Source organism: Betta splendens, chromosome 21, assembly GCF_900634795.4.
Source record: "Betta splendens chromosome 21, fBetSpl5.4, whole genome shotgun sequence".
Lineage (NCBI taxonomy): Eukaryota > Metazoa > Chordata > Actinopteri > Anabantiformes > Osphronemidae > Betta > Betta splendens.
Genome location: NC_040899.1, coordinates 3,079,985 through 3,103,063, shown reverse-complemented (window position 1 = coordinate 3,103,063; position 23,079 = coordinate 3,079,985). Strand labels below are relative to the sequence as shown.

At 46.0% G+C, this 23,079-nt stretch overlaps 3 protein-coding genes and 2 long non-coding RNA genes across 9 annotated transcripts; 3 read left to right on the top strand and 2 right to left on the bottom strand.

Annotated features, from left to right (window-relative positions):
• The first annotated feature begins 188 nt into the window (after positions 1-188).
• Positions 189-4,340, top strand: si:ch211-67e16.4 (uncharacterized). 5 transcript variants are annotated; one of them, XM_055504878.1, is made up of 12 exons: positions 189-461; positions 602-1,060; positions 1,141-1,287; positions 1,428-1,645; positions 2,122-2,259; positions 2,336-2,426; positions 2,499-2,705; positions 2,823-2,911; positions 3,129-3,213; positions 3,311-3,483; positions 3,595-3,620; positions 4,008-4,340. In XM_055504878.1, the coding sequence occupies exons 2-11, from the start codon at positions 625-627 to the stop codon at positions 3,604-3,606; spliced, it is 1,596 nt and encodes a 531-aa protein (XP_055360853.1). In that variant the 5' UTR covers positions 189-461; positions 602-624; the 3' UTR covers positions 3,607-3,620; positions 4,008-4,340. The 5 variants fall into 5 exon arrangements, 4 of the variants coding, with proteins under 4 accessions (XP_055360853.1, XP_055360851.1, XP_055360852.1 ...); XR_008693362.1 differs by having other exon boundaries at positions 3,311-3,620; XM_055504876.1 differs by lacking the exon at positions 3,595-3,620.
• On the bottom strand, positions 3,861-17,490 carry fer1l6 (fer-1 like family member 6). Its single transcript, XM_029136642.3, has 46 exons — positions 16,112-17,490; positions 15,547-15,626; positions 15,172-15,283; positions 14,975-15,029; positions 14,693-14,824; positions 14,550-14,612; positions 14,394-14,472; positions 14,151-14,307; positions 13,801-13,987; positions 13,597-13,698; positions 13,399-13,489; positions 13,203-13,320; positions 12,887-13,118; positions 12,703-12,805; positions 12,352-12,601; positions 12,055-12,175; positions 11,772-11,872; positions 11,537-11,639; positions 11,292-11,405; positions 11,048-11,200; positions 10,767-10,938; positions 10,548-10,672; positions 10,339-10,473; positions 10,105-10,254; positions 9,914-10,021; positions 9,770-9,832; positions 9,590-9,688; positions 9,289-9,514; positions 9,078-9,208; positions 8,885-9,004; positions 8,755-8,800; positions 8,477-8,521; positions 8,039-8,136; positions 7,832-7,957; positions 7,598-7,738; positions 7,382-7,509; positions 7,133-7,303; positions 6,308-6,462; positions 6,044-6,186; positions 5,873-5,961; positions 5,696-5,794; positions 5,475-5,595; positions 5,252-5,372; positions 5,025-5,182; positions 4,841-4,941; positions 3,861-4,689 (listed from the first exon to the last, which is right to left on the bottom strand). Exons 1-46 carry the CDS (start codon positions 16,144-16,146, stop codon positions 4,509-4,511), a joined length of 5,640 nt encoding a protein of 1,879 aa, XP_028992475.1. The 5' UTR covers positions 16,147-17,490; the 3' UTR covers positions 3,861-4,508.
• On the top strand, positions 5,639-6,804 carry LOC114847175 (uncharacterized). The gene is made up of 3 exons (XR_003784155.3): positions 5,639-5,810; positions 5,889-6,224; positions 6,322-6,804. It is a non-coding gene; the product is annotated as an uncharacterized LOC114847175 (long non-coding RNA).
• A 153-nt stretch (positions 17,491-17,643) lies between the features above and the next one.
• Positions 17,644-22,941, bottom strand: prkag3b (protein kinase, AMP-activated, gamma 3b non-catalytic subunit). The gene is made up of 13 exons (XM_029136648.3): positions 22,067-22,941; positions 21,346-21,412; positions 21,122-21,267; positions 20,928-21,009; positions 20,671-20,729; positions 20,552-20,597; positions 20,411-20,465; positions 20,206-20,332; positions 19,961-20,126; positions 19,835-19,872; positions 19,578-19,724; positions 19,407-19,500; positions 17,644-18,204 (listed from the first exon to the last, which is right to left on the bottom strand). The coding sequence occupies exons 1-13, from the start codon at positions 22,082-22,084 to the stop codon at positions 18,152-18,154; spliced, it is 1,098 nt and encodes a 365-aa protein (XP_028992481.1). The 5' UTR covers positions 22,085-22,941; the 3' UTR covers positions 17,644-18,151.
• LOC129603482 (uncharacterized) lies at positions 21,225-22,971 on the top strand. Its single transcript, XR_008693363.1, has 2 exons — positions 21,225-21,589; positions 21,854-22,971. It is a non-coding gene; the product is annotated as an uncharacterized LOC129603482 (long non-coding RNA).
• The last annotated feature ends 108 nt before the right edge of the window (positions 22,972-23,079 follow it).

Sequence of the window (23,079 nt, the reverse complement as noted above, 5' to 3'; positions counted from 1 at the left end):
ATTAGATAACCTCAACCCAGCCAAACGTGTCATCATCATCCACTGGCGTCCAGTGGTGCACTAGGCCTTGTGTGCCTTATTAACTAAATATATGATCCTCGTGTTGTTGTAAACATTTAAAAAGTGGAAGTAGTTGTGAAGAAAATATGTTATGACAGAGTGGTTCTCTGTAAAAATAGGCGATCTTTCTTCTTCCGGTTAGCTTTTGACCTCGGAAACAGTTCACAGCGTATGTTGCGATGTCCACCAGCCCACGGCGTCGCTTGAAATCAATACCAAGGTTTCCGCGAATTAAGTCAGTGGATGAAACAATAGTTTAGTAACAGTAGATTGTTCAGCGGCAGATATGGAGCGTCTAAAAGTGTCGGCACCGTCGTTACGAGTCTGAAGTAGGTAGTGGATAGCTGAGCTAGCTGTAGCGGACTAGCTAACGTTAGCCAAACAGCAAACCTGCAACAACAGTAAGTGATGCTTTTACGACAGAGGGATGCTAATGTGTTCATGTCCTGTTGTTCGTACAGAATGTTAGCATTATTACTAAACTATGCAATTTATTCGTGCTTCTTTGTGCTTGTTTGACCACCCCTACACTTGTTTGCAGGTGCATTCACGACGGTCCCAGCCATGGATGTCAGCATTGCCGTGTCGTTGATCAGAGGGCAGATGGGCACCGTGGTTGAGCGGGCAGTAAACGGAGCAGTGGAAACCGTGTTGGCCGAGATGCTCAAAGTGGTCGGCGTTAAATTTGAGGAGCTAAAATCCCAAGTGGTGGTGTTAAAGAGGGACATCTCAACACTTCAGAGGGAGAAGGCCTTAAAGGAGAAGGAGAATGACAATATTCGAGCGAAGCTACGCTACACTGAGCTAAAGCTGAAGTACTACAGGCAGGGGGTGGAAGAGGAGCTGCAGCAGAGGGCGTCTGCTGCAGCTCTGGTGCGCATCCACCCACCTTCATTACTTCAAACACAGAAAGGTGGTGCAGCTGTTTCCCCTACTGGTGCCACAGCATCACGCTTGCCTCAGCCGAGGACCACTGAAATAGCAGTAAGACGTAATCAAGGTAACAACTACTAAAATCCCCCAACTCTGTTTGTACTTATAGTCCAACAAACTTAGTCTGGCTTGTGGTTTTGCTCCCAGAATGCAGCTCTTCACAAAGCACGAGCTGTCACGCAGTCCGGGCGCCTTTAGAGAATCAGGGAGTTGCCACGGCTGACTCTTCTAACCTGCAGCTGCCTGTTTCACTTCCTGTCATCACACCTGCAGACGCTCTGGACAGCAGCACAGGTACATGTAGAGCTGAGGGATGCAGGAGCAGGATGATTTATTGTCTGTACACTGCTGCAGCTTTCCATTACTGGTTCTGTTGCTGTCACAGTGCATACCTGTGCACATTATGTTGACTAAACAATTGGTATTGTGTGCAGTGTTGTTCAGTCCCACGGAGCCAGACGCAACAAAAAGTAAGGCTGATCAAGACGACTGTGAGTGGACTATCACTCTGCACCCGCACACAGAATGCGTGGACCCGGTTATGGTTCCTCCTCCTGCTGAGACTTTAGGGCAGCCACCTGTAGCTGGTTCTGTATTCCTAGATGGTTCCACCCAGGCTGATAGCTCCACACTGCCTCCCACCACTACACAGGTGACCATGCACATAAATGCACACACTCACTGCTGCAGTTAGGTCAGGTGAAATGACCTCTGACCCCTGTTCAAACTAAAGGCTGTCTAGTTGCTTTCATTGTAAAAAGTTGTATAGTGAGGAAAATGGGCTAGATTAGAGAAAGTAAAACGAGAAAGTATGTGTTTGTATTAGAATGAAATACAGAAGAATACAGTAAATAGAGTTGTAAAAACAAGAACAAATATATAAATATTCAGAATGTTTAAAAAATGAAGCCAAAGATGTTTGACAGCAAGCTGCATCAGTCAGTTTAATATAAAGTTAATCTATAGGAAAAAAAACCTTGCTCCTCCCAGCAGTAGAACTGTAGCTGTGCTTTTATCTGCAGGACATTCGAACTTCATCTGTACTATTTTCCTGAGAGAAAGATACACCTAATGAGGATGTATTTTAGTTAATCCTTGGGTAAGTCCTATTTTTTTGTTCTACTGCAGGTGAAGCAGGAAGCCCAGCAGCCTCAGGAAGAGGAGGAAGTGATCTGTATCAAGGAGGAGCCTGAGGAGGAGCAGGAAGTGACCGCCACCTTGCTGCTGGACTGCCAGGAGGAGCAGGATCATCTTGCAGAGTCAGAGGTAATATCAGGGCAGGGCTTCACATCAGTAATGTTGATCTGTAGGGAAAACACACAAACAATTTCTGTTTTTCAAGGCTGAAATGCAGACAGCAACCCACTGGTCAGGACTTCCAGCAAACCACACAAATCACACTACAGTCATGAGCTCAGCCGAACAAAACACCTGTGAGTAAATTAGTTTAATTATTATTATTTTAAATCCAACATTGCAAAACCATCTGATGTCTGTGCTGTCAGATCCACTTCATCAGATGGTGACCTCCATCCCGTCCATGGTGGCCTTGCAGCCTGGCATCCCACCTCGCCAGGCGGTACGACCCTGGACTAAAGACCTCAGCCTTTATGAAGAATACAAACTGCGCAGGAATGAGCTCCGGCGCCGTAACCTCAGCAGACGCAGAGAGCTGGAGAAATCTTTGCCTCAGCCACTACTCGCAGACCTGGTTAGTCAATGCTGCAGTGTTGAGGGCTCCTTACAAAAATATTTGATCTACTTGACAAAATGACACACACCTTTATTTCATTGAGTATTTATTGTACAACATGAAATTAATCTGTTGGAGGTGCGAGAACGCAGAGAGAAGACCAGACTAAGGGTGGCCCGATGGAGGGCAAAGAGGAAACTCCAGGCGTGTCTGAACCAGGCTCAGGTAGCGCTTCATTTACCTTTTCTGTTTAATTAACAGTAAATTATGTGAAATAACGGTGGTTCATCTCCCTGATATGAGAGTGTGTGTGTGATATTATAAAATAAATGCTACTTTCTCTTGCAACATTTTAAATAATGAACAGGTCAGCCGCTCTGCACAGACTCTATTTGGCTTTGTTTTAGAAGAAGCCTGCTGATTTTGTCATCCTCATTCTTAGGCCCAAGGAGTCGCTGCAGATGTCTCTGTTTCTCCAACTGGTTTTCCCATCAGCAGCCAACACGAAGGAGTTCGACTGCCTTATGGTAAGATTTGATTTCACCTAAAAACTAAACGCAGATTTGATAAGTTAAAACATTTTGATTGCAATTCCTACTTTACCGGTTGTATCTTGTGTTTCAGCCTCCACCTCCAGTACTCAGCCAGGCTCTGCTCGCCTCAACAGCATGTCTGCAGCAAACATCTCTGCCACGCTCCCATTTAAAGCCTCCACCCCCTCCTCTAATCTGCTCCACCGAGGCACCAACATGTCTGCGCATGAGCACACAGTGACATCATCCTCTCCGTACCCCCAGGTCAGCCTGTTGCAGCAGAGCATTTCTCTGGTGGACACACACATCTTACCGTGAGGTGTTTAGAATTGGTGCTGAGTAGTAAAGGGTCATTATTTTATCCCTGATGTTCAGGTGGATTCATAGCTCACCTGCTGACTGTAAGTGAACTTGTTTATTTTATTATCCATTTTCCTAAAGCATCCAAATAATTGTAAGAACCTCCATTTGGCTACAGAATCACAAAAATAGACGTTTTTTTTAATCAACTGATTTACTGAGCACAGAGGACAATAGATCTTCAAGTCACAACGTCAGCACCTTGAATTTGTGCATTTACTGTAATTGTACAATCAACACTGTAAACTCAATGTAGCTTCAAAAACATTCAACGCACATAGTTATGCCTTCAAAACAGTGACCTTAGCCTTTAATTTGCATTTCGATACAATATGTTAATGTATTTCAAATGAAAATGTACATTGAATTTCTCACTGTCTTTCGTACAGTTCATGTGATGTGACAATGTAGTGATTGTTTGTTTGTAGGGAGACAAACCCAGCTTAGCCTGAAGACACAAACATTTGGCATTACAGTGTTAGCTCTGGGAAGCTAACCGCGCATACGTCCTCTTCCTACTGACTGTGCAGTAACTGTAAATCAGCTGCTGAGCTCAGACTGCTGGAGTCTCTGACCTTAGGTTAGTGGAGCATTTTTTTTACATTGTTCTGCATATACTTTAGTTTCTCACTTTGTTTAATGGTGCAACAACAGAATCTCTTTGTAGCTAGTTTGAAGAGGACGGTTGTTTCAGTGCTTAACAACATAGGTGCATGTGAGTATTAAAACTTTAACTAATAATAAACAAATGTGTTACCATGTTTTTGTGTGTATTTGTTCCTACTGTTATAAGAAATTAATCTTCTAAAACAAGTCAAACACAGTAATGGTTATTCGAACAGTGTTAAATAGCTATAAAGGTTAAACTTTCTATGTGGGCTCATTACAGGAGTCTGTAACGAAGAGCATTCAGTCGTCGTAACTGTTGTTCATCCGTTGACTATCTTCTGTGAGATGGCTCCTGGGAGAGTGTAGAACAGCAGGGCCAGGAACAGCATCGTGATGAGAATGACCAGGGCGATGATGATGTACTTCTTGTAGTTCTTCCATATCAGGTGGAAGAAACATTTGAATGGGTTGACGAACCATGAGAAAGACGTGTCTGGGCGACTGTGAATGGAGACGGAGGCGAGAAGAGAATAAGGTTGCATTAGCTGGTTCATCTCCATATGGGTTTGGTAGTTGTAGAAAAATGCTGAGTCGGCCCTAGTTCTTCTCTCCTAGCTTGTGCTTAGCTCAGTTAATTCACTAAGAGTCTTACTTGGGTTTTGGAAGAGGTTCTGGCTCCTTACGAGCTCGACCAACAGGATTTTTCTCTGCTTCCTCAGCCGTCACCAGATGAAACTCTGCCTCCACCTTTCCCTGATGGATTTGAAACACAAGTCAAATGTTCGACACCTTTCTTCAAAGCCATATAGCTTGGTTTGTCTCCACAGTATTGGTACCGTCTGCTCTCCAGATTTGCTGAAGGGCCACCAGCCTCTGGCTCTCTTCTGTTGGAAGATGGAGATTTTCTCAGTCCCATCTGTCATCATGTCCAATTTGCACGCTTTGGCTGTCTTTGCCCCCCGAGGGAACCCGTGGAGGTCTAATTCCACCGCCCCTGTATGACACGCACTATGTCAGCCGACCAATCCAGCGCACATGGACAGTGATTATCACACATACTCACCCAGGAAGTCGTCGGAAGAGAGTGTCTCAAAGTCCCACACCTGCATAATGAGAATGGCAGGAAGCTTCTGCTCGGTTTTATCCAGAGAGAAAATATTTTCTTTCTTACTGACGACCACAAGCTGTAAAAGAAAGGGACGAACCTGTTTAACCTCACACAGATCCATCATCTATGACGACAGTAGGGACTCTGAGTCATGCTGGCTGAGGTGCACGTTCAGTACCTTCTCTGCAGGCAGATAACTGAAAGGGATGACAAAGCGCCAGTTGAAGTTTCCTTCCCCAGTCAGAGAGTTGTAGTGGACGTCAGTCTCCTGTCGGTCGTGCTCTAAACCCTTCAGCCAGCTGCAGAATGACAGGTAGCAGGGATTTAATATTGGGTATTTTAACTTTAATTAGCACTTTGTTGATTGTAACACATTGTTGTCTTTGAAAATGATTTTACCCCTTGACGTAGATATCGCTGGACTGTTGTCCAGTCAGGAAATTGGTGTCGTCCAAAATGATGTCTTCTGTGTTCCAGATGATGATACGCAGCTCGTACCTGAGCACACACGTAGGTATGAGGTATGAAAAGCACCAGTAGGCGTTAACATCTTTTAACTAATGAAATCATGCTAACCCTTTTGGTTTTCGAGGCGAAATGTCCACTGGAGGTCCTGGATGAGGCAGGTCCATTGGAAACATGTCAACCCACATCTGGAGTTGGCCCTACACATACAAGAGTCAGGAAATAAGGGTGCTGTGTTACAGCGCCACCACCCAGTGACGCCACCTAGGTCATCTGTGGTACCTGGTCCATGCCGGGTCGAGCCTTGTTAAAGAGAGTTCTGGTCTCAATGTGTTCTGGTACCAGTTTGCATCCCAAAACCGGCATCTCTGACCAACGATGCAGGATCTTTAGAGACAGATGCTCATAGGACTCCACAGGCTCATCTGGAACATCATTCGTCGTAGTCACAATGTCATCACAGGTGGGGATTATTAAATCAAAAAATGCGTAAATTGGATTAAAAATAACATTGATGATCACTGTTATTGTTAAACTGCACTGTACCTTCCTGCATGAAGAGCGTCTTTCCAGTGAAGACCTTGTCAGCGACAGTGATGCGTCCCGGTCTGAAATGAGGACCATCGAGACCATTTTCTCTGCACAGCTTAGACAAGAGCTCTGATGGTTTCAGACTGTCTCTCCAGGCATTATACCCCTCCCTGACAGTTGGAAAATAAAAGAATATTAGTGATAAATAATATCATACTGTTTGCTTGTATAATATGTATTTTATATATGTATTTCTGACCACATACTAGACGTTTTTTGACGAGATACTAAACAATTATTTTTTTTTTTTACAACATACTATGCAAAAGCATGTTTTTGATGACATACTGTACTAAAACAATTGTTTGACAAGATACTATATCAAGGCATGTTTTTGACGACACTACTATGGTATTTTTATGACGAGATACTATACTAAGACCATTTTTTACAATATACTATTCCTAGGCATGTTTTTGACAGCATAATAAACACCTGTTTTTATGATACTATACTGAGGTGTTGTTTTTTTTTTTACAACATACTAAATTGATGTATTTTTTGACGCTATTATATAGTAAGGGTTTTTTTACGGCATATGCTAAGGCTGCTTTTGACGACATATGATACAAAGGAGTTTTTGTCAAGGTACTATTACTAATAGTACTATACTAAGACCATTTTTTAACAACATACTGCGCATACTATACAAAGACAACTTCTTAACGGCACACACTACTATTACTACTACTACGGTGTTTTTATGACGACATACTATACGAAGGTGTATTTTTCACCACATACCACACCACACACACACACAGTAAGATCTACACTCACAGACTGTACTCAGTCGGAAGTCCACATGTGGCTCTGTGGCGGCTGTAGAATCTGTTCTCCAGGTCAATGCGAGTCTCTCCTATAAGGTCGTCCCCTCCCACCAAGTCAAAGTCATAGATCACCACAGTCAGCAGAGACTCTTGAGGAAAGGTGGCTTGCATCTCAAAAGACCTAGAATTAAGAATAACACCTTGTTACATTTTTTAACAGAGTGTGTGTTTTTGTGGCATACTTGAATCAAATTGATACCTTCCAAACACAGGGTTTAACTCTTTGGGAATGTAATTGTCTCTATCTTTGATTTCATTCTTGCCCAGTCGAAGAACAACATAAGGGTCTGCCTTCCCATCTGGATCAGCTGGGTGAAGGTTTGATGCCTGTAGACAGAGAGTAAGGTTTTAAATGCATTGCAAACCCAGACTAAACTTTCTGTTTGAACAAGGCACACATCAGGACATCACTCACAGAGACAATGTAAACACGTATGAGGACTTTAACTGAGCTGTTGGGAGGGACCCCTCTGCTGACTCTGAAATGCCCACAGTCTGCAGGTTTGTCCGCTTCTTCTGCCTGATCCTCGTGCACCTTGTACAGGCAGAATCGCCCCTGCAGGGTAACCATGTTGTAGTGTAAGTCACGGGTAAAGATTTGCCAGTGGCCAGGAGTAACGCTGTGGAGTATCTGACCTAATAGTCTCACCTTGAATTTGCCAACAAACCTCTCAGTTGAACCCTCTTCCTCATTGGCTTTTCCTCGGAACAGCTCATATGTTTTCACCCAGTCGTCAAAAGGCCCAAACTCTGTCTCAAGTTCTCTGCTGTACAGCTGCAATCATCAGAAGAAAATCAGAATCGTTCACTTAAATTCTACATGAATATATCACTCATCTTATTATTCATAGAATACCTTGAGGGTAGCTAATTTAGTAGGTAGCCCTTGGGTGGACTCCAGTGTTCCTTTTGGTTTGGGTTTATTCCTCTTGTCTCCATCTTGCACGCTGCTGACTGGGAACACAAACACAAATAACTTTGGCATGGAAGAAAAGAGAAAATGCTTTCTATAATTTGCATTGTCACGACTCAGCAAAAGAACAGTCTACAAACTTAGTTTAACTTCATGTCCCAAAGCAGACAAGTGAAGGCTGCAATGGAAGTTGCATTCATTGCCACCAGGAAATAAAGGATTTATCCATTTAATGTGCATCCTCTCCATCAGAAACTAGCCCACCTGTAGCATATGATAATGATCCATCTAGCATAAGTCATCACCAAATGCTAGTCTAAGAAAGCCTTTGAAATGCTTGATCCCTGTTAAGGACCCCTCTTCACCCATCTTTGTCCTTACCCAAAGAGTCTATTCCATCGTTGAGCAAGTTGTGGTACGGCAAAGCTGCAATACACAACGTGTGTGTGGGAGTCAGGTACCGGGTCAAGTACTGAATAACCCTTTAAGATCCCTTTAGGTTCTGTTCAGTGGCATTTTTCAGTATAGTTGCCACTGAACAGAACAGGTTCAGGTTTAAACATGAGCTGGATGAATGAGAACCTTCAGACAGTTTTTGTCCTGTTTGCAGTTTTAGCAGTTTTAGGGATCTGATACTGATCACTTGTAAGAAAGGCTACCTTTTTCATAGACCTGGGGGAACAGAGAGCCATCCTTCTGTTTGGCCTGGAAGAGAAAAGACCTCATCAGTTACTGTGTAAAGCACAGTTACAACATTTCTTTTTTTTACATCTCAACGGTGAGAACCACCTCTTTCTCTACAGATGCATAGTATTTAGACCACCAGTCGATGACACACTCGGCTGATTCATCCGCGATGGTCCGTCTCCTCCTCTTGGTGGAACGCCGAGTGCTCACTGCTCTGCTGCCCTGGATTAAAAGAACATTTAGATTTCAAACGTGCTATGTATGTGCCATGAAAGGATGTTTGTTGCTCAGGTACCCTTTTCTTCCTGGTTTCTTGCTCAAGGCTGGGCGGGGCTGGAGGCGGGGCATCGTTCTCCACAGTAATCAGAACGTCCTGGTTTGTTGTTGCAGCAGTGGAACTGGACTCACCAGCAACCTCCGATGGTCCTATTAGACAGAAGATGCAGACATGCAAAAGTCACAGGTGACACAGTATTCTTGCGGCGGTGGTAGTGAATGTTTATTACCCTCAGTGTCTGCAGTCTGTGGTGGCGGAGCGGGTCCAGGCTTGTATGTGACGCTGGGTGGTTTTGGTGTGCTTATGGGGGGAGGCAGGGCTGGGGGTGGAGTGTATTTGAAGGGCCTCAGGTTGTTGATGACGTGGTTCCCCACCAGGGTGCTGCGACCGAAGGCCCTCCAGTCAACAACGGTGATGCTGAGAGGAGGATGGAGATGCTCATTCTCTGGTAACTCCTACAGAAACGAAAGATGAATCAACCTCTTTGTCTTCCTGTGCTTTTGATGAGATTTACTGCCTATTGCTCTCACCAGCTCTATGACATCGACCAGTGTGGTGAAGTTTGGGTTGGACTTGTACTTCTGAATGACAGAGGAACGTAATGTTTTGCCTGCACATTCAATGAAAACCTAAAGAAAAAGACAGTGTTTATCATAAGGGCCTCTGTCAGTAGTTGTGATGTTTGTATGGAGCAGATTAGGATAAATTACTTGTGGTCGATCAACAGACAGGAACTGAACCTTCTTCAGCTCCCTCAGTCCCCAGAATAACACCTAGTGGAGAGAACAGCCAGAGTTGTAATAACGAAGTGGGTGAGTTTTAACCAAAAGAACAAACACTGTTATTCTCCCAACCTCCAGCCTGTAGGTCCTGAGAACAGGTCTGATGTTGGCTGGAACCACATAGATGCCTCCCTCCTGTTCCTCTAAAGGCGGGAGAGTCTTCTCTCCAGACTTTGGGATCTACATAATCATCCAATGACATTTTCATTCTACATTCCTCTCATGTTTTCCCACACTGACGATAAAGACTTCTGGCTTCCGACCTGCAGCAGCTCAAATGCAGCCAGCAGCTCTCCTCCTGACAGGCTGCTGTAGTGAATGGGACTGTACTGCAGGGTGGGAGGTGTGTAGTCATCAGAGGCCAAGCGAACCTCGGGCACCGTCACCGTGGAGCCCAAGTACTCAGCCTTGCCCTGCGCATGGCAGACGGGAAGAAATGTCAACAACAAGAGGTTAAAGGTCACCAACAGCTCAGCTGGTCGGTCGGCCGTAGATACCAGCGCGTCGTCGTCGTACACCTCAACCAGGACGCGTGGCGGCTCCTGCTGGATGTGCTGCAGGTCTCCATTCAGCTGCAGGCGTCTCATTAGCAAACACTGGTTCCATGTCGGACTGAGAGTCTGATTAATAATCTACCGACAGCACACAACTGGTTAATGATGTCAGCTTATTAACACGGATTCATGCACACGTGGGTTGAACTTACATTGGTGTTTTGGCTGTGGGACAGAAATGTGACCCGAGCGAAAGGGTCCGACAGTCCGGTGGTGTCGGCAGCTATCAGGCCACGAGCCTGATACATGTGACACCTCAGCTGGAACCAGTGCTGCTCTGAAGACATGGAATAAGAGCTCGGTTCATCTAATCATTCTAACCCTGACCCATAATGCTGCTGTGAACAGAATTACAGCTCATGCTGTCTCACCAGGGCAGAGCAGCTGTGTTGGGGGGTTGCTGGCATCGGCGCCCCCTGTGGATGGAACGAATCCTGCAGGCAGGTCATCCAGCATGTGGCCGGCGTGTGAAGAGGCTCCCAACCACAGGTACGCGTCCAGCTTGGCCTGGACAGACAGGCCTGCAACGCGTTTCCCTGGAGGCTGCGGCGCCGCACACGCACACATACACGCACACACACACACACACACACCTGATCAGCCCCTCTCTGGTGACGCCGCTACGCTGAAAATCCTTTCTGCATGTGCTCACCTTCAGAAACAGCGGTATGATCTTGCCACAGTGGACCCCTCTGGCCTCCTGGATGCTGGAGAACATCAGGTCTCTAGCGCGGATCCGAGCACACGCGACACGCTTGTTGTTGCTTAGCAGCCACACAAACACGTCTGGCACCGTGTGCTGGGGCTGCAGCGAGCGGGAGAGTGTGTATAAGGGTGAAAAGTTAGGAAATAGCTATGAGAATGTGCAAAAACACAAACGGAGGGGAGTCTGATACCTCCTCCACAAGGAAGCGCAGTCTGCCTATAAGCTTTGTTGTGTCCTGCAGCATTTCTTTCACGCCAGTCGTCCTCCTCTCCTCCAGGAACTGGGCCTCAGCTATCAAACTTTCCTACAATGCACACACGCGCACACACACACGCGCGCACACACGCACACACACACACACACACACACACTGTGTTATACTGGGTAGGTCCTCCCTTCACATGGCTCATCCTGGGTTCGGGGTCCTCCTCTCACCAGCTCCTGTGTGCACAGCGTCAGCCGTTTCTTGTCCAGCTGCGTCAGGTAGGTGGACTTCAGCTCTGCTTTTAACTTGGCCTCTGCCGTTGCTATAAAACTCCTTAAAAAAACAAATAGCCCACACAGGTGGTAACCGCATGGCTCAAAAACGTCCTCCAATAACTGCAGCGATATTTTATAAAACAGTTTGTGCATTGATGCAGTTAATCAACATGCTCTGACTGGAGGCTACCTGGCATCAATACAGAACTCTTTGAGGACGGTTCTGAGCAGAGGCTCTGCCCCGAGGTCCAACCTTTTGTGCAGCGTGGCCACACTCTCTACACCTTCCTCCTGAAAGACAAGCAACATTTACCTCAGTCAGAAGGCTGTGGGAACTCTGGTGTGGCTGATATTGGTCACAATTTATAATTCACTTCAAAAGCTACTGCTGCTGGTGATGCATAGATGTGTCCTATGAAACTATCTGTACTGGCTGAGATGTAACCTGACATAAAATGTGTGCGCGCGCGTACAAACAGCAGAGCTATGTTCTCCAGCATGTTGGAGTTGTACAGCCTGTAGGTGCGGTCCTCCCAGTGGCTGAGCACGTTAATGCAGGGCTTCTTCTTCTCCAGAGGCAGGTGCATGTAGTACCTACGTTACAAAACAGCCAAAAGATCAAAGATCAGCCAATATCATAGAGCAGCAGCGTATGGAGGTAATACTTTATTGTTTTGTCAAGTAGCAGCCTCTTCTCTGGGATTCTAAAATATGGTAGTTTGAGCATCGTAAAGGGAGACGTATGGAATTGATCCAAAATGTGACTCAACCTGTTCCCCTCCACAATCACGGGCTTTTCTGGAGGCGTGGTGGACTTCGAGGTCACGGTGGTGGTGGTGTCCTGAGGGAGGGAGAGCAAGGGCACAGACTGGGAGAAAGGAGGGGAGCTGAGAGGGGACGTCCCAAGCAAGTCACCGCCCTCTGGGAGGTCCGGTGCTTTTTTCCTCCGAGGGACCATGGGGCTGACGCTGGAGCTGATGCTGGGCTGGGATGCAAAGTCCAAAACATTACCGTAGTTACCTGAAAAGAGATAACAAATTAAATTAAGGGGAAATATTTGGTCCTATTGCTTTGGGGATTTGCATCTGAATTACATGTTTCAAGTTAAAGACTCCGCTCACCCAGGGAGAACTCAAAGCTGATGGGCTTGTCTCCAATCTTCCTGTCGATCATCGTGGCTTCAAACAATGCACCAAACAGCAGGAAGCTCTCGTCGTCTTTTACCTGGACACAGAAACACAGATCATTGCTGTGTTCGTTTGTCAAACGTGGCTCGTCTCATCAAGGATTTCATCCAGCGCTTACTTCAGGGGGAGGATCCACTGGTAGGACCTCTGCCGGTGTAGGTTTCCCTTTGTCATCATCAGCAGCGCCTCCTGCTCCTGCTGCTGCTCCTCCCCCAGAGGTCTTCCCATCCTTTCCTCCAGCTTTTCCTGCTTTGGCGTCCTTGGCCGGTTTGATCATCAAGCTAAATTTGGACTCTGAACCACCTCCCCCTGAAAGGATCTCCACTGCCAGCTCCATGTAGACTCGCCCTCTGACTCCAACAGGACAGCATTAGTTATTAATCTGTGTATAGAATTAGCATTTAAATAGTGGAACTAGAATTGCTGATACTGACCTGTAGGACACACCCTCTCCAATGCCCTCGTTAAGCTCCACAGTGTCGTCACCCAACGTAAAGTTTCGGGCAGAGCCGTACAGGTTGATCCAGGCAGGACCGAAGGTTGGTAGAAATCCTGAAGAAAGTAACAACCATGACACTTCCGTCCATGTTTTCTCTTCACCCTGAACTCCTCCTTCCCCTCCTTCCTCACCTCTGTCACCATCCTGCTCGTTGGAAATGCGTTTCAAATCAAAGTAATGCGTTCCAATGGCAACGTCATTCATGCTTCCCTCGTCCCAGACCTACAAGCAGAGAGAAGCCTGAATCCTGGGACACTTGCTGTAATAATGTTGTAAGTGTAATGATACGGTGACATCTCCCATATGCAGTGATACTGTAACATTCCCACCTGGATCTTTAAACGCTGACACAGAGGAGGAAACATCTCTGTGAAGACAATCTGTTCGTTCCACACTGGGTCTGCTGTGGATTTCTGGGTGGATGTACGACCCTGAAACAGAGAAGATTTAGAGGATTTCTAAAAGATGCATCTGTTCAGACCTGCAAACCTGTGACCCGTTATAGACCTGCATTCAAAAGATGATGTACCCACCACTTTTTTGAAGAAGCTGACCACCACGTATGGGTCTATGAGGGCTGTGTTGTCTCCCACGAAGGCCTTGGTGACATTAGCCATGATGCTGGAGTTGCTCCGGGGAAGGCCTTCAGCTCGATAGACCTTCACGCAGAAACGAGCCCAGGGTCGTTCTGAGGGAAAACCTTCTGGTATCAGCAGGTTCCTGCATAAGAAGGTCACAGTCACACATTATCCTGTATTTCAGTGCAGTGTGATAGAATCTCCAACATAAATCTTTGGTCATAGCAGAGTATCATCTGCATAAAAACATATACAACTATGATTGAAAAAGAAGATGGATTTAACAGATTAAATGTATCCCATACTTGTCAATCTGTTCATCAGCATCACTTGTTTTCTGGCCCGGATGCACGGACTCTCCCTTTGCTGAAACACTGATGTCACATTTGACATAGCCCTTGATCCCAGTGCTGATGTCTGCAGGGTTGGTCAGCGCCGCCCACTTGTTGATGAACTGGTGACCTGAGAAAATGAGACAATCTGACTTAGATACATTATAAAATGATAACGTACACATTTTACCAGCATGATGCACAAATGTGAGCTACCTGGCTGTTTGTAAACTGTCCACACATCCACCTTAAAGGATCCAACAGAGAAGCTCCTCAGCATCTTTGAGTGCATCACCTGGCGAAGGGACAAAGAGCATGCTTCTAAAAACATTGCCACACAAAAATTTAAGATCACTGAAGGTTTTCACTCACAGTCAGTTTAATGACTCTGTCGAAGAAGATCTCTTTGTGGGCGAAGAAGTCAAACACAAAGTACTGAGAGGAAGAAGAGAGAGAATCATGTGAAATTAAGCAGCTTGAGTTGAACTGAGCACACACTTCAAACGTCCTTCTACCTCATTGTAAAAGGGAGCGTTGGTTCCCTCTTTGACGGACGTCTGCTTCTTCTCATCTCCGATCTCTATGACCACGCTGGGGTCGATGTTTTCTCCCACCAGCTGCCTGGCCTCGGTGATGTTGATGGAGATCTGGGAGGCAAACAGAAACAGGTGAGAAGGGTTCAGTCAGGATTCAGGTCGTGCGTGTTCTGCATTTGTTGTTGTTGCGTGTTTGTTTAATCCTGTTGTTACAAGCACTTTACAGTAGAACCCAAGGTAGGTTACGCGTTATGCTGGTACCTGGAAGTTTTGCGGTTTCCCCTCACTGTCCTGGATGCGAGTTCTCAGTTTGGACCTGTGAAAGTGTTTATAAAATAAATAATAATACATACAGTAATTATGTTGTGTATGGTGAATAATTTTATCTTTTTTGGTTGATTACTAACTAACTAGATCTACTGAGTGCGGTGATGTGTATATGACCTCGCCCTTTGTACCTCTTGTTGTTGGGTATTATTCTGGTTCTGATTGGAGAGCTTTCTGCTGGTTCTGCTTTGTTTTCTTCCTGCAGCTGAGGAGAAACTCCAGGAAGCAGCTCAGCATCACTGGCTGCATTAGTAAATATACACACACACACACACACACACACACACACACACACACACACACACACACACACACACACACACACACACACACACACACACACACACACACACACACACACACAGTTCAGTCATTAGGACACAGACGTGGAGGTTTAATGTAGAGAGATTCAACGCTGCAGTCCCGACAGATGCTTCAGTGTGTGATTGTTTGACAAAGGTTGGCCTCAACATCATATAAAATAAATTGAATGTGTGTTTCTTTACCAACAGCTCCCTTGTTTTCTAACACAATGTCTGGGTTCGTTTTCTTCTTCTTCTTCTTCATGCCGAACACGTTGGTCTTTCTGGTGACAGGAAAAGAAACTTCAAGTTCAGCAGCAAGTTTCTATGTTATGGACAACAGAGGACACAGTGTCAGTCCAAGAGGAAGAACAAGTTATGAGGGAGGAAGGATTTGGCTGAAGACCTCTGAGCCACTGGTGCCTTCAGAGAGCCAGGAGACTTTAAAATGTATTTATCTGATTGAATCCTGTGCTGGTTCAACATCAAGTAAATACAACCAAGCTGAGGTTTGATGGACAAGAAATATAGAAGATTATTATCTACTTGTTTTCAGAATGAGGATATCCCAATGAGAATAACTGGGTGTGGGGGCAAAGAATAGCAACCGTCCCTCGTCAATGCTTTCTGATGCCACAAATATTGAACTGTGTGTGGAAATAAATGGTCTCTCTTAAAATAGGTACAAATAAATAACCATGCATTGCACAAGAAAACTAAAAGTAAAACCAGATCATGTACAAGAAACACAGCGTCAGCATCTGCTCACCGCTGCCCGGTCGCAGGCTTGTCAGAGGTGTCCATTCTGCTCGAGCCCAGATCCTTCACAGCCACGCAGAAAAACGCTTCCACCTCATCTGGTTCCTTTCTAGTCCTGACCTCTGTTTAAGGATGTCGGAGCCTTTGCGTCCCTTTCATGCGTTTCTGCTCTTTTCAGTCAGAATGTTACAAACACTGCTCCTATTTTCAGACTCACTGTCAAGCGGGTACTTTACACCTTGATGACAGAGCTGTGTTTATCATTGAACATGACTCTACTGTAAATAAAGACCTATCCAAACACCCTCCTGCTCCACGCCTGCGTCCTAATGACTGAACAGACAAACCATCAAACATCTCTGTGCTTAATTACACCCGACTGTCATCTTCCCAATGAAAACTCTTTAATCTGGTTTCACTTGTGTTGAACCAGTTGTGGCCACATTCTGTGGGTTAGTAAACGCTGTAAACATGCACATCAGACAGCTCATCGTATGCAGGTGTGGAGGAAGAGTCATTACAAGCACACATGTAAAAGTCACAAGATTAAAAGTGATAGAGACTGAGGAGGAAGAGGTTCCTCTGCACAGACAGGCTCAAATAAATCAACATGTCATCAACAGTAGCTTCACGCCAGCCTTCGCTGCGCGTCAGAGCTGGACTCCTACCTCGCTTTAGGCTCCATGGCTGCGTGGAGGGGTCTACTGGAGACACCGCTGCATCCTTTGAGTGTGTTTGCAGAGACAGGCGTTGAGAGTAACAGCCCAGTGGAGCGACTGGTGGGTGAAGTGTTTGCTCAGAGGAAGTTGTAAAGGAGACGGAGTTTGTGACTGATGCTCGGGTTCAAGCAGCAGAGAGGCTCCTTTTTGTTGCTTTGACTCTATTTAGCGGAACTGGTAGCAGGAATGAGGTTACTGCACCAGAAGCAGTAGAACTAACAAACTAAAGGTTTTTGAACAGCACCATTATAATGCGTTGTCATCACTGGTCTTTAATGACGGAGCTGCTCTGTATTTACTTAATACAGTGCGTGTAAAGTTGGAACCATGTGACCAGGATGTATGAAACTGGCAGAGTTAACAAATCCACCTCTGGTAAACAGAGCAGTCATCCCTACTCACGCCCGTCAGTCACACGTCTCATCAGCTGACTCTGAGTGGATCTTAAACGGTAAAACAAACAGGTGACATTGCAGCCATCAGGAGGGTGAAACCAAAGGATAGAGTCAACAAGATGCAGAAGCAGCTCAGTGCCGATGAGCAACGGTTCCACAAACGCAACCTGCTGATCGGCTGGAGTCTGACCTGGAACAAAGAGCTGTGGAAACTGGTGCCGAGAGTCTGGAATCAGACTTGAAGAAGAAAGGCTCACAGCAAAGAACATGAAGGAATAATGTAAATCTTATTCTTAATGTAAATCTTACTTTGGTCAACAAATAAGCTTTGACTGGAGAAAACGACATCTCACCATTAGATTATAAATCTAAGCTTGGCAGAAGAAAACAAAAACGCTAATAATGATTATTAGACAATACCTCTAACAAAGGGTTCACTGACTGTTGATCCAGCTGGTTTTATTAAGTCACTTGTGTTTTTTGTCATTTTGAAACGACTAAAAAAAAATTTTCCTTAAAAGATGAGGAACTAAATATTTCTAGGTTCAAAAAACAATCTTTGTCTACTCTTGATTCACTATTATAATAAAAGCATCCATAAACAACTCAAACCAGGGTTCACCAGGCGTGTCTGTATAATATTGGTTCACAGTAACTGGAGCAAAGGTGCATTTACAAAAAAAATGTCATTTCAGTTTCACAATGTAGCGTTTTCACTCATTTTCACTGTTCCTTCGCTGTAACAGTTTGCATAACAACCCTGAGGTCATTGAGAGTCTCTGTTTGCATCTGTTGGTTCTGCAGACACGCCCATGAAACAGCTGCAGTGTCCTCACAGCTTTGCTTGGAACAAACGCATACTTCGCGTCTCTGTCCTTCATGGAGCTGAAGTCTCAGCCACCAACCTGCTAAGACGTCGCCGCTCGTTTTCAATGATCAGTCTCCTCCTTGTTTCACGCAGTGTTGAAAGGACGATTTCTCATAAATATCTAAAAAATAAAATGAGAACATTATTCAAACAGTGGAAAATGTTTAACTTCAGTGTGAGGGTAAATGTCTGACAGAAAATCTTTAATATCTGCAGACTCTGGAGGCAAAAACCAAGCATCTAATCACACACTGACACTGCAGACGGTCATCAAGGCTGGAACTAATGCTTCCAACGGTCACAACATATTCTTTAATCAGGTGTGACTGAGGAAGAGGAGCCGAACGTTCATATTCAAGGGAAACTGGTGTGACGTTGACTCTGTAACATGCTGACGGGGAAGGAATGATAAAGCTTGTGCTGCAAGTTCTTCAACGCACAATAATCAACTACTGAGTTTGAGAAAATCACACCACCACGTTGTTGATCAGATGTTGTGTTTTGATCAGATCAAACGCCCTTCAAAATATGAGTCTCTATGAGTTGTGGGCAGTTTATTTTCTCTCCTCATATTATCCTTTAGATGATTCTACAGAACCACGAAAGGAAGAAAGAAATGCCTTGTATCTAACAGAGAAGGGGAGATGCAAACTGGGACAGGCAGCGACTGACACACAGACTGGGCCTCCTACCTGTAGCATCGACTGCAGTATGAAGATGCTGGTTGACTGGTGAAGGACGCGTGTTTGGGACAAAGTTTGGATCCGTGGTGCCGGACGTCGAGCACAGAGGAGGAGGTGAAACACTGAGTGGTGTGAAGGGTTTGGAAGATGTGCTTGGCTGTTTGGTACAGATACAGTAACTCACTCCAACTTGGAGTATAAATGGAGGGAAGGCGAAGGATTAGTCGGGAGAAAAGGCTGAAAGGCTGGATCCAGGGCAGGTTTTAAAGGCAGAGGGTTTGGAGAAGGGCTTGAAGTTTACAAGACAAGATTGATTTAGATTGATGCCTTAGAAAAGAATTGGACGTGTATTAAATGGATGGACGACAGGTTTTAGAGGACCTTGATCTACAAAGAGCTGAAGGTTTCAGGACAATTAACATACATGATGAAAGGTTCAGGAGATTTTAGAGAGGGAGGAAACTGGTGGTGGAGCTGTCACAGGAAGGGATAGGAGATCCTCATTGTGCTCAGGAAAAGATGGATGAAGACGAGTTTGGACGGAGGGAATGGGAACACGGATGGGAAAAGATCGGCAGCACGGAAATCCAGGCGACCGTATGAAAGAAGCGCTGCGGCTACGAGTAGAGCGCATCAATACCTGCAGGGCTAAGGACCAGGGCTTGGAGGAGGTCAGATAAAGAAACAATCCCTCTCACCACATCGTCGCTGTCAACCAACACCAAACGATGCACCTGCCACAAGAAAAGGAGGCGGCGTAAAGCAGCGGGAGCAGATTATGAGGAGGCCTCGGCTGCAGCGCCTCCTGTACCTCTGCCTTGGCGATGCGGTCGATGACGATCTCCAGCGTTTCGTACGGGTAGCACTTGAGCACTCCTTCCACGCAGCACGCTCTGGAGGCGATGGCCTCCCTCATCGTCATGTTCAGGTTGTTGTAGTTCTTCTGGGCGGCGAGGTTCTTAAGGACAGGAGAAGGAAACGGGTGCAGATGAACGTCAGGCAGACGCTGTTTATCACAGTGTGGTACGTTGTGCGTCTGCTGTGAAGGTGAGTGTGACATGATCTTACTATGACGTCAAACCTGGAGTACAACGCCACCACCTTCCCTGGAGAGAAGACACACACACACACACACACACACACAGGTCACCTCGTGTGGGGTCACTGAGCGAGGCTGTAACGCCGGCCTCATACCGAGCTCATTGACCACAGGCAGAGCCGACACTCTCCTCTCCACAAACACAGTCAGAGCCTCATACACTGTCGCAGATTCCTGGACCGTTGCGATTTGCTTAAAGGTTCCGATTCCCACTTCACTGATCCGCTTCTGAAGGAACCTGGGTTTGGGAATGGAAGAGCCCTTGGGGAGAAGAGAGGAGATCGGTTTGCAGAGGTCAGAATGCTGTTGGAACCACACTCAGACCAGTGAGTGAGCTCACGAAGATGTGGAGAAACTTGAGGATGCGTTTGTGAGTCAGGATGTGGAGGACGTTTCCGGACTCTGGGTCGATGACCGGCAGCCGGTGGATCTTACTCTTCAGCAGCGAGTAGATGGCATCAAACAGACTGAGGGGACAATCAGCTGTGATCAGTATCCACTACTAAGACAGAGAGCAGAGCAAAGAGCTGTGGATGTGGACTGACCTGGAGTCAGGGGTGATGCTGATGAGACGGTTAACAGAGTACTGCAGATAGATTTCTTCAAAGAGAAATGTTAAAAATGAGATGCTTGTTTATTTGTTTTTCTTCATCAACACCACAGGAAGCCGACTTGGTGCCACTCACCTCTCCAGGTCTCTATCTTGTGCTCCTCCAGCTCATAGATCTGAACCTGCAACAAATTCTGAGTCTCATTCTTCTGTTTGGGGGGTGAAAATGTTGAGCAGACACTAAAACCAGCTCACCAGAGGAGACTTGTAGTAACGATGGAGAATGTTGATGAAGTCAGTGATGGTCAACATACCTGCACACACAGCAGACACATCACAGACATCACCTCTGTCCAACACAGCTTGAGCTTATGCAACACAAAGTGTCACCTAGTTGACCTGCTGTCCTAAATGTGAGCACAAACTGGGCCGGCAAAATTTGAAACCGCCGATCCGGTAGAGAAACCTGAAGCCTGAAACCTGCAGAAACTGGGTCAGTGGACACAGCTCACCCACAAAACTCTGAAGCTTGCTGTCCCACAGCGGAGCCGCCCTCACGCCGTTGGCCACGAGGGCGAAGAAGGCCTTCTTCACCTGAGACACACACACACACACACACACACACACACACACACACACACACACACACGTGAGGCTTCCTCTCCTGCAGTAGCTGCTGTTCTGGTCAACTGAGGACGACGCGTACCTGCAGGGTTGTGTCAAATATGACCAGTTTGGAGCTGGTGGGGATGGCGTCGTAGCAGCGGTGGGTCTTCATGAAGTTCATGTAGATGAAAGCGTCAGGGTGAGGGTCAGCAGGGCTCGGAAAATCACTCAGAGCATATGTGCAACCTACAAATGAAGCCAGAGCAACCGGGTCGTCAAGGGAAGCCTCACTGCACCATGACGGACGTCGAGCTGTAACTCTACCTATGCTCCTCATTGAAAGAACATCCTGCTCCTCATCCTCTTCCTGGTCCATTTCAAATAACGGCACCTGGAAGATAAGGCAAATCTACAGTTACAGGACAAAGCCAAGTGGTAAACTGTAATAATTCATTACTGCTTCAGACACAGTTGAAACTGCAAAGCTCATCCACTTCAGCGCAACAATTGCGTCATGGTGACAATGCTGAACAAGCTGTTGGAAACGTCTCCTGCCCCCTGGTGGTCGGTGAGTGTACTGCACAGTAGTACATTCAGGAGTGACATTTCTTCCGTTTATTTATGTAATTATCATAAAACAGGATAATTCCCTGTGTTGCATTAAATAGTGCAGTTCCGATTGGACCCTAAAGCGAAGTATACACTCGTGACTAAACTTTATTTAAGTGCTGTTATAGAGCATTTAATTTTAGTTTCTAAAAGAAAAGGATGAAAAACGTCTAAAATTACTTTGTCTAAAGACTTGGTGATTTAGTAACTTTCTTCTTTCCAGAATCTCCTGACAGAATGAGGCAAAGCGCTTTTAAAGTCCAGCATCCTCTCAGCCAGCGGAGCTTTGAGCGCTGCTTCGTTTCCTGTCTGAGCCTGGTGCTGGTGGAGCCTGAGCTCCTACGCTCTTAGATGTGGAGTGGACTCATGCAAACAGGCTGTGGACGTGCTTCAGCGGTAGTGGGAACGTGCAGCCTGTGTGTGTTGAGCTTCTTACCTCCGGAAGAGGCTCCATGGCTGGAGAAAAGGAGCACAAGCAGACGGAGCGCTGAAACCCTGCGGCACCATGTCAGATGGAGGGGAGATAGAAGCGTCCGGGCATGGTGGAGGAGGAGGCAGGAGGACAAGCACACAGACAAAGGATCCAGAGAACCCCTAAACCCACACAGCCTCAGACAGCTGGGTCTGAATGTCTGCAAAAGCCTGAAGTCTAAATCAGGACGGAAGGGTGAGAGGTCTGTGGCATTCAGAGCGGGGGAGGAGGAGAAGGGGGGCTCGACTGAGGGACGGCTACACAGGCTGCACAGACGTGGAGCTTCAGCACCCACTGGTGAAGCTCCATCAACACACACCTGTAAAGTGTTTCCTGTCACATCAGCTTCAGTATCTGACTCGTCCTCCAGGCGACTTCATCAGAAGTAACACCAACTAATAAACGCCACACAGGAAACTGGGCACAAGACCTGGAATACTGTTACTGACTGTTCACACCATCGCTCAGTTGATGAACTGCGTATTTGATGTAAACAGCAACGAGTCACACATTTCATGAACAAATATCTGATCCATCGTTGAGAAAAATGAGACTAGTGCAGCTTTAAGGGGTCCGACAGCTCCTCTGTGGGAGATATTCAAGTTTCATTGGGCGACTGCCTGTCAGACTATTTATAGACACTCAACTGAACTGAAGTGGACTATCCCCTAGTTTTCACAGGCCAGAAGCACTACGTTAAAAAACAGATGCTACGTTCACTGCCGTTAAACCTGCAACACCCACAAACACATACTGCAAATCCCATCATGCACCTGCACCAGTCGATCCTGAGAGCCGTTGGCTACATGAGTAAATTAAATGCAACAGTTCACTCCATCTGGTTTGGGAATTAAAATACTGTCACATTAGAGCATTGCAGTGTTGTTATTTAAACAGTTGCTGCCACTCGATATTTATAGTTTACAACCGTTTACAAAGTCCAGACCCACAGGACGTCACTGCAGCTTCTGTCTCTG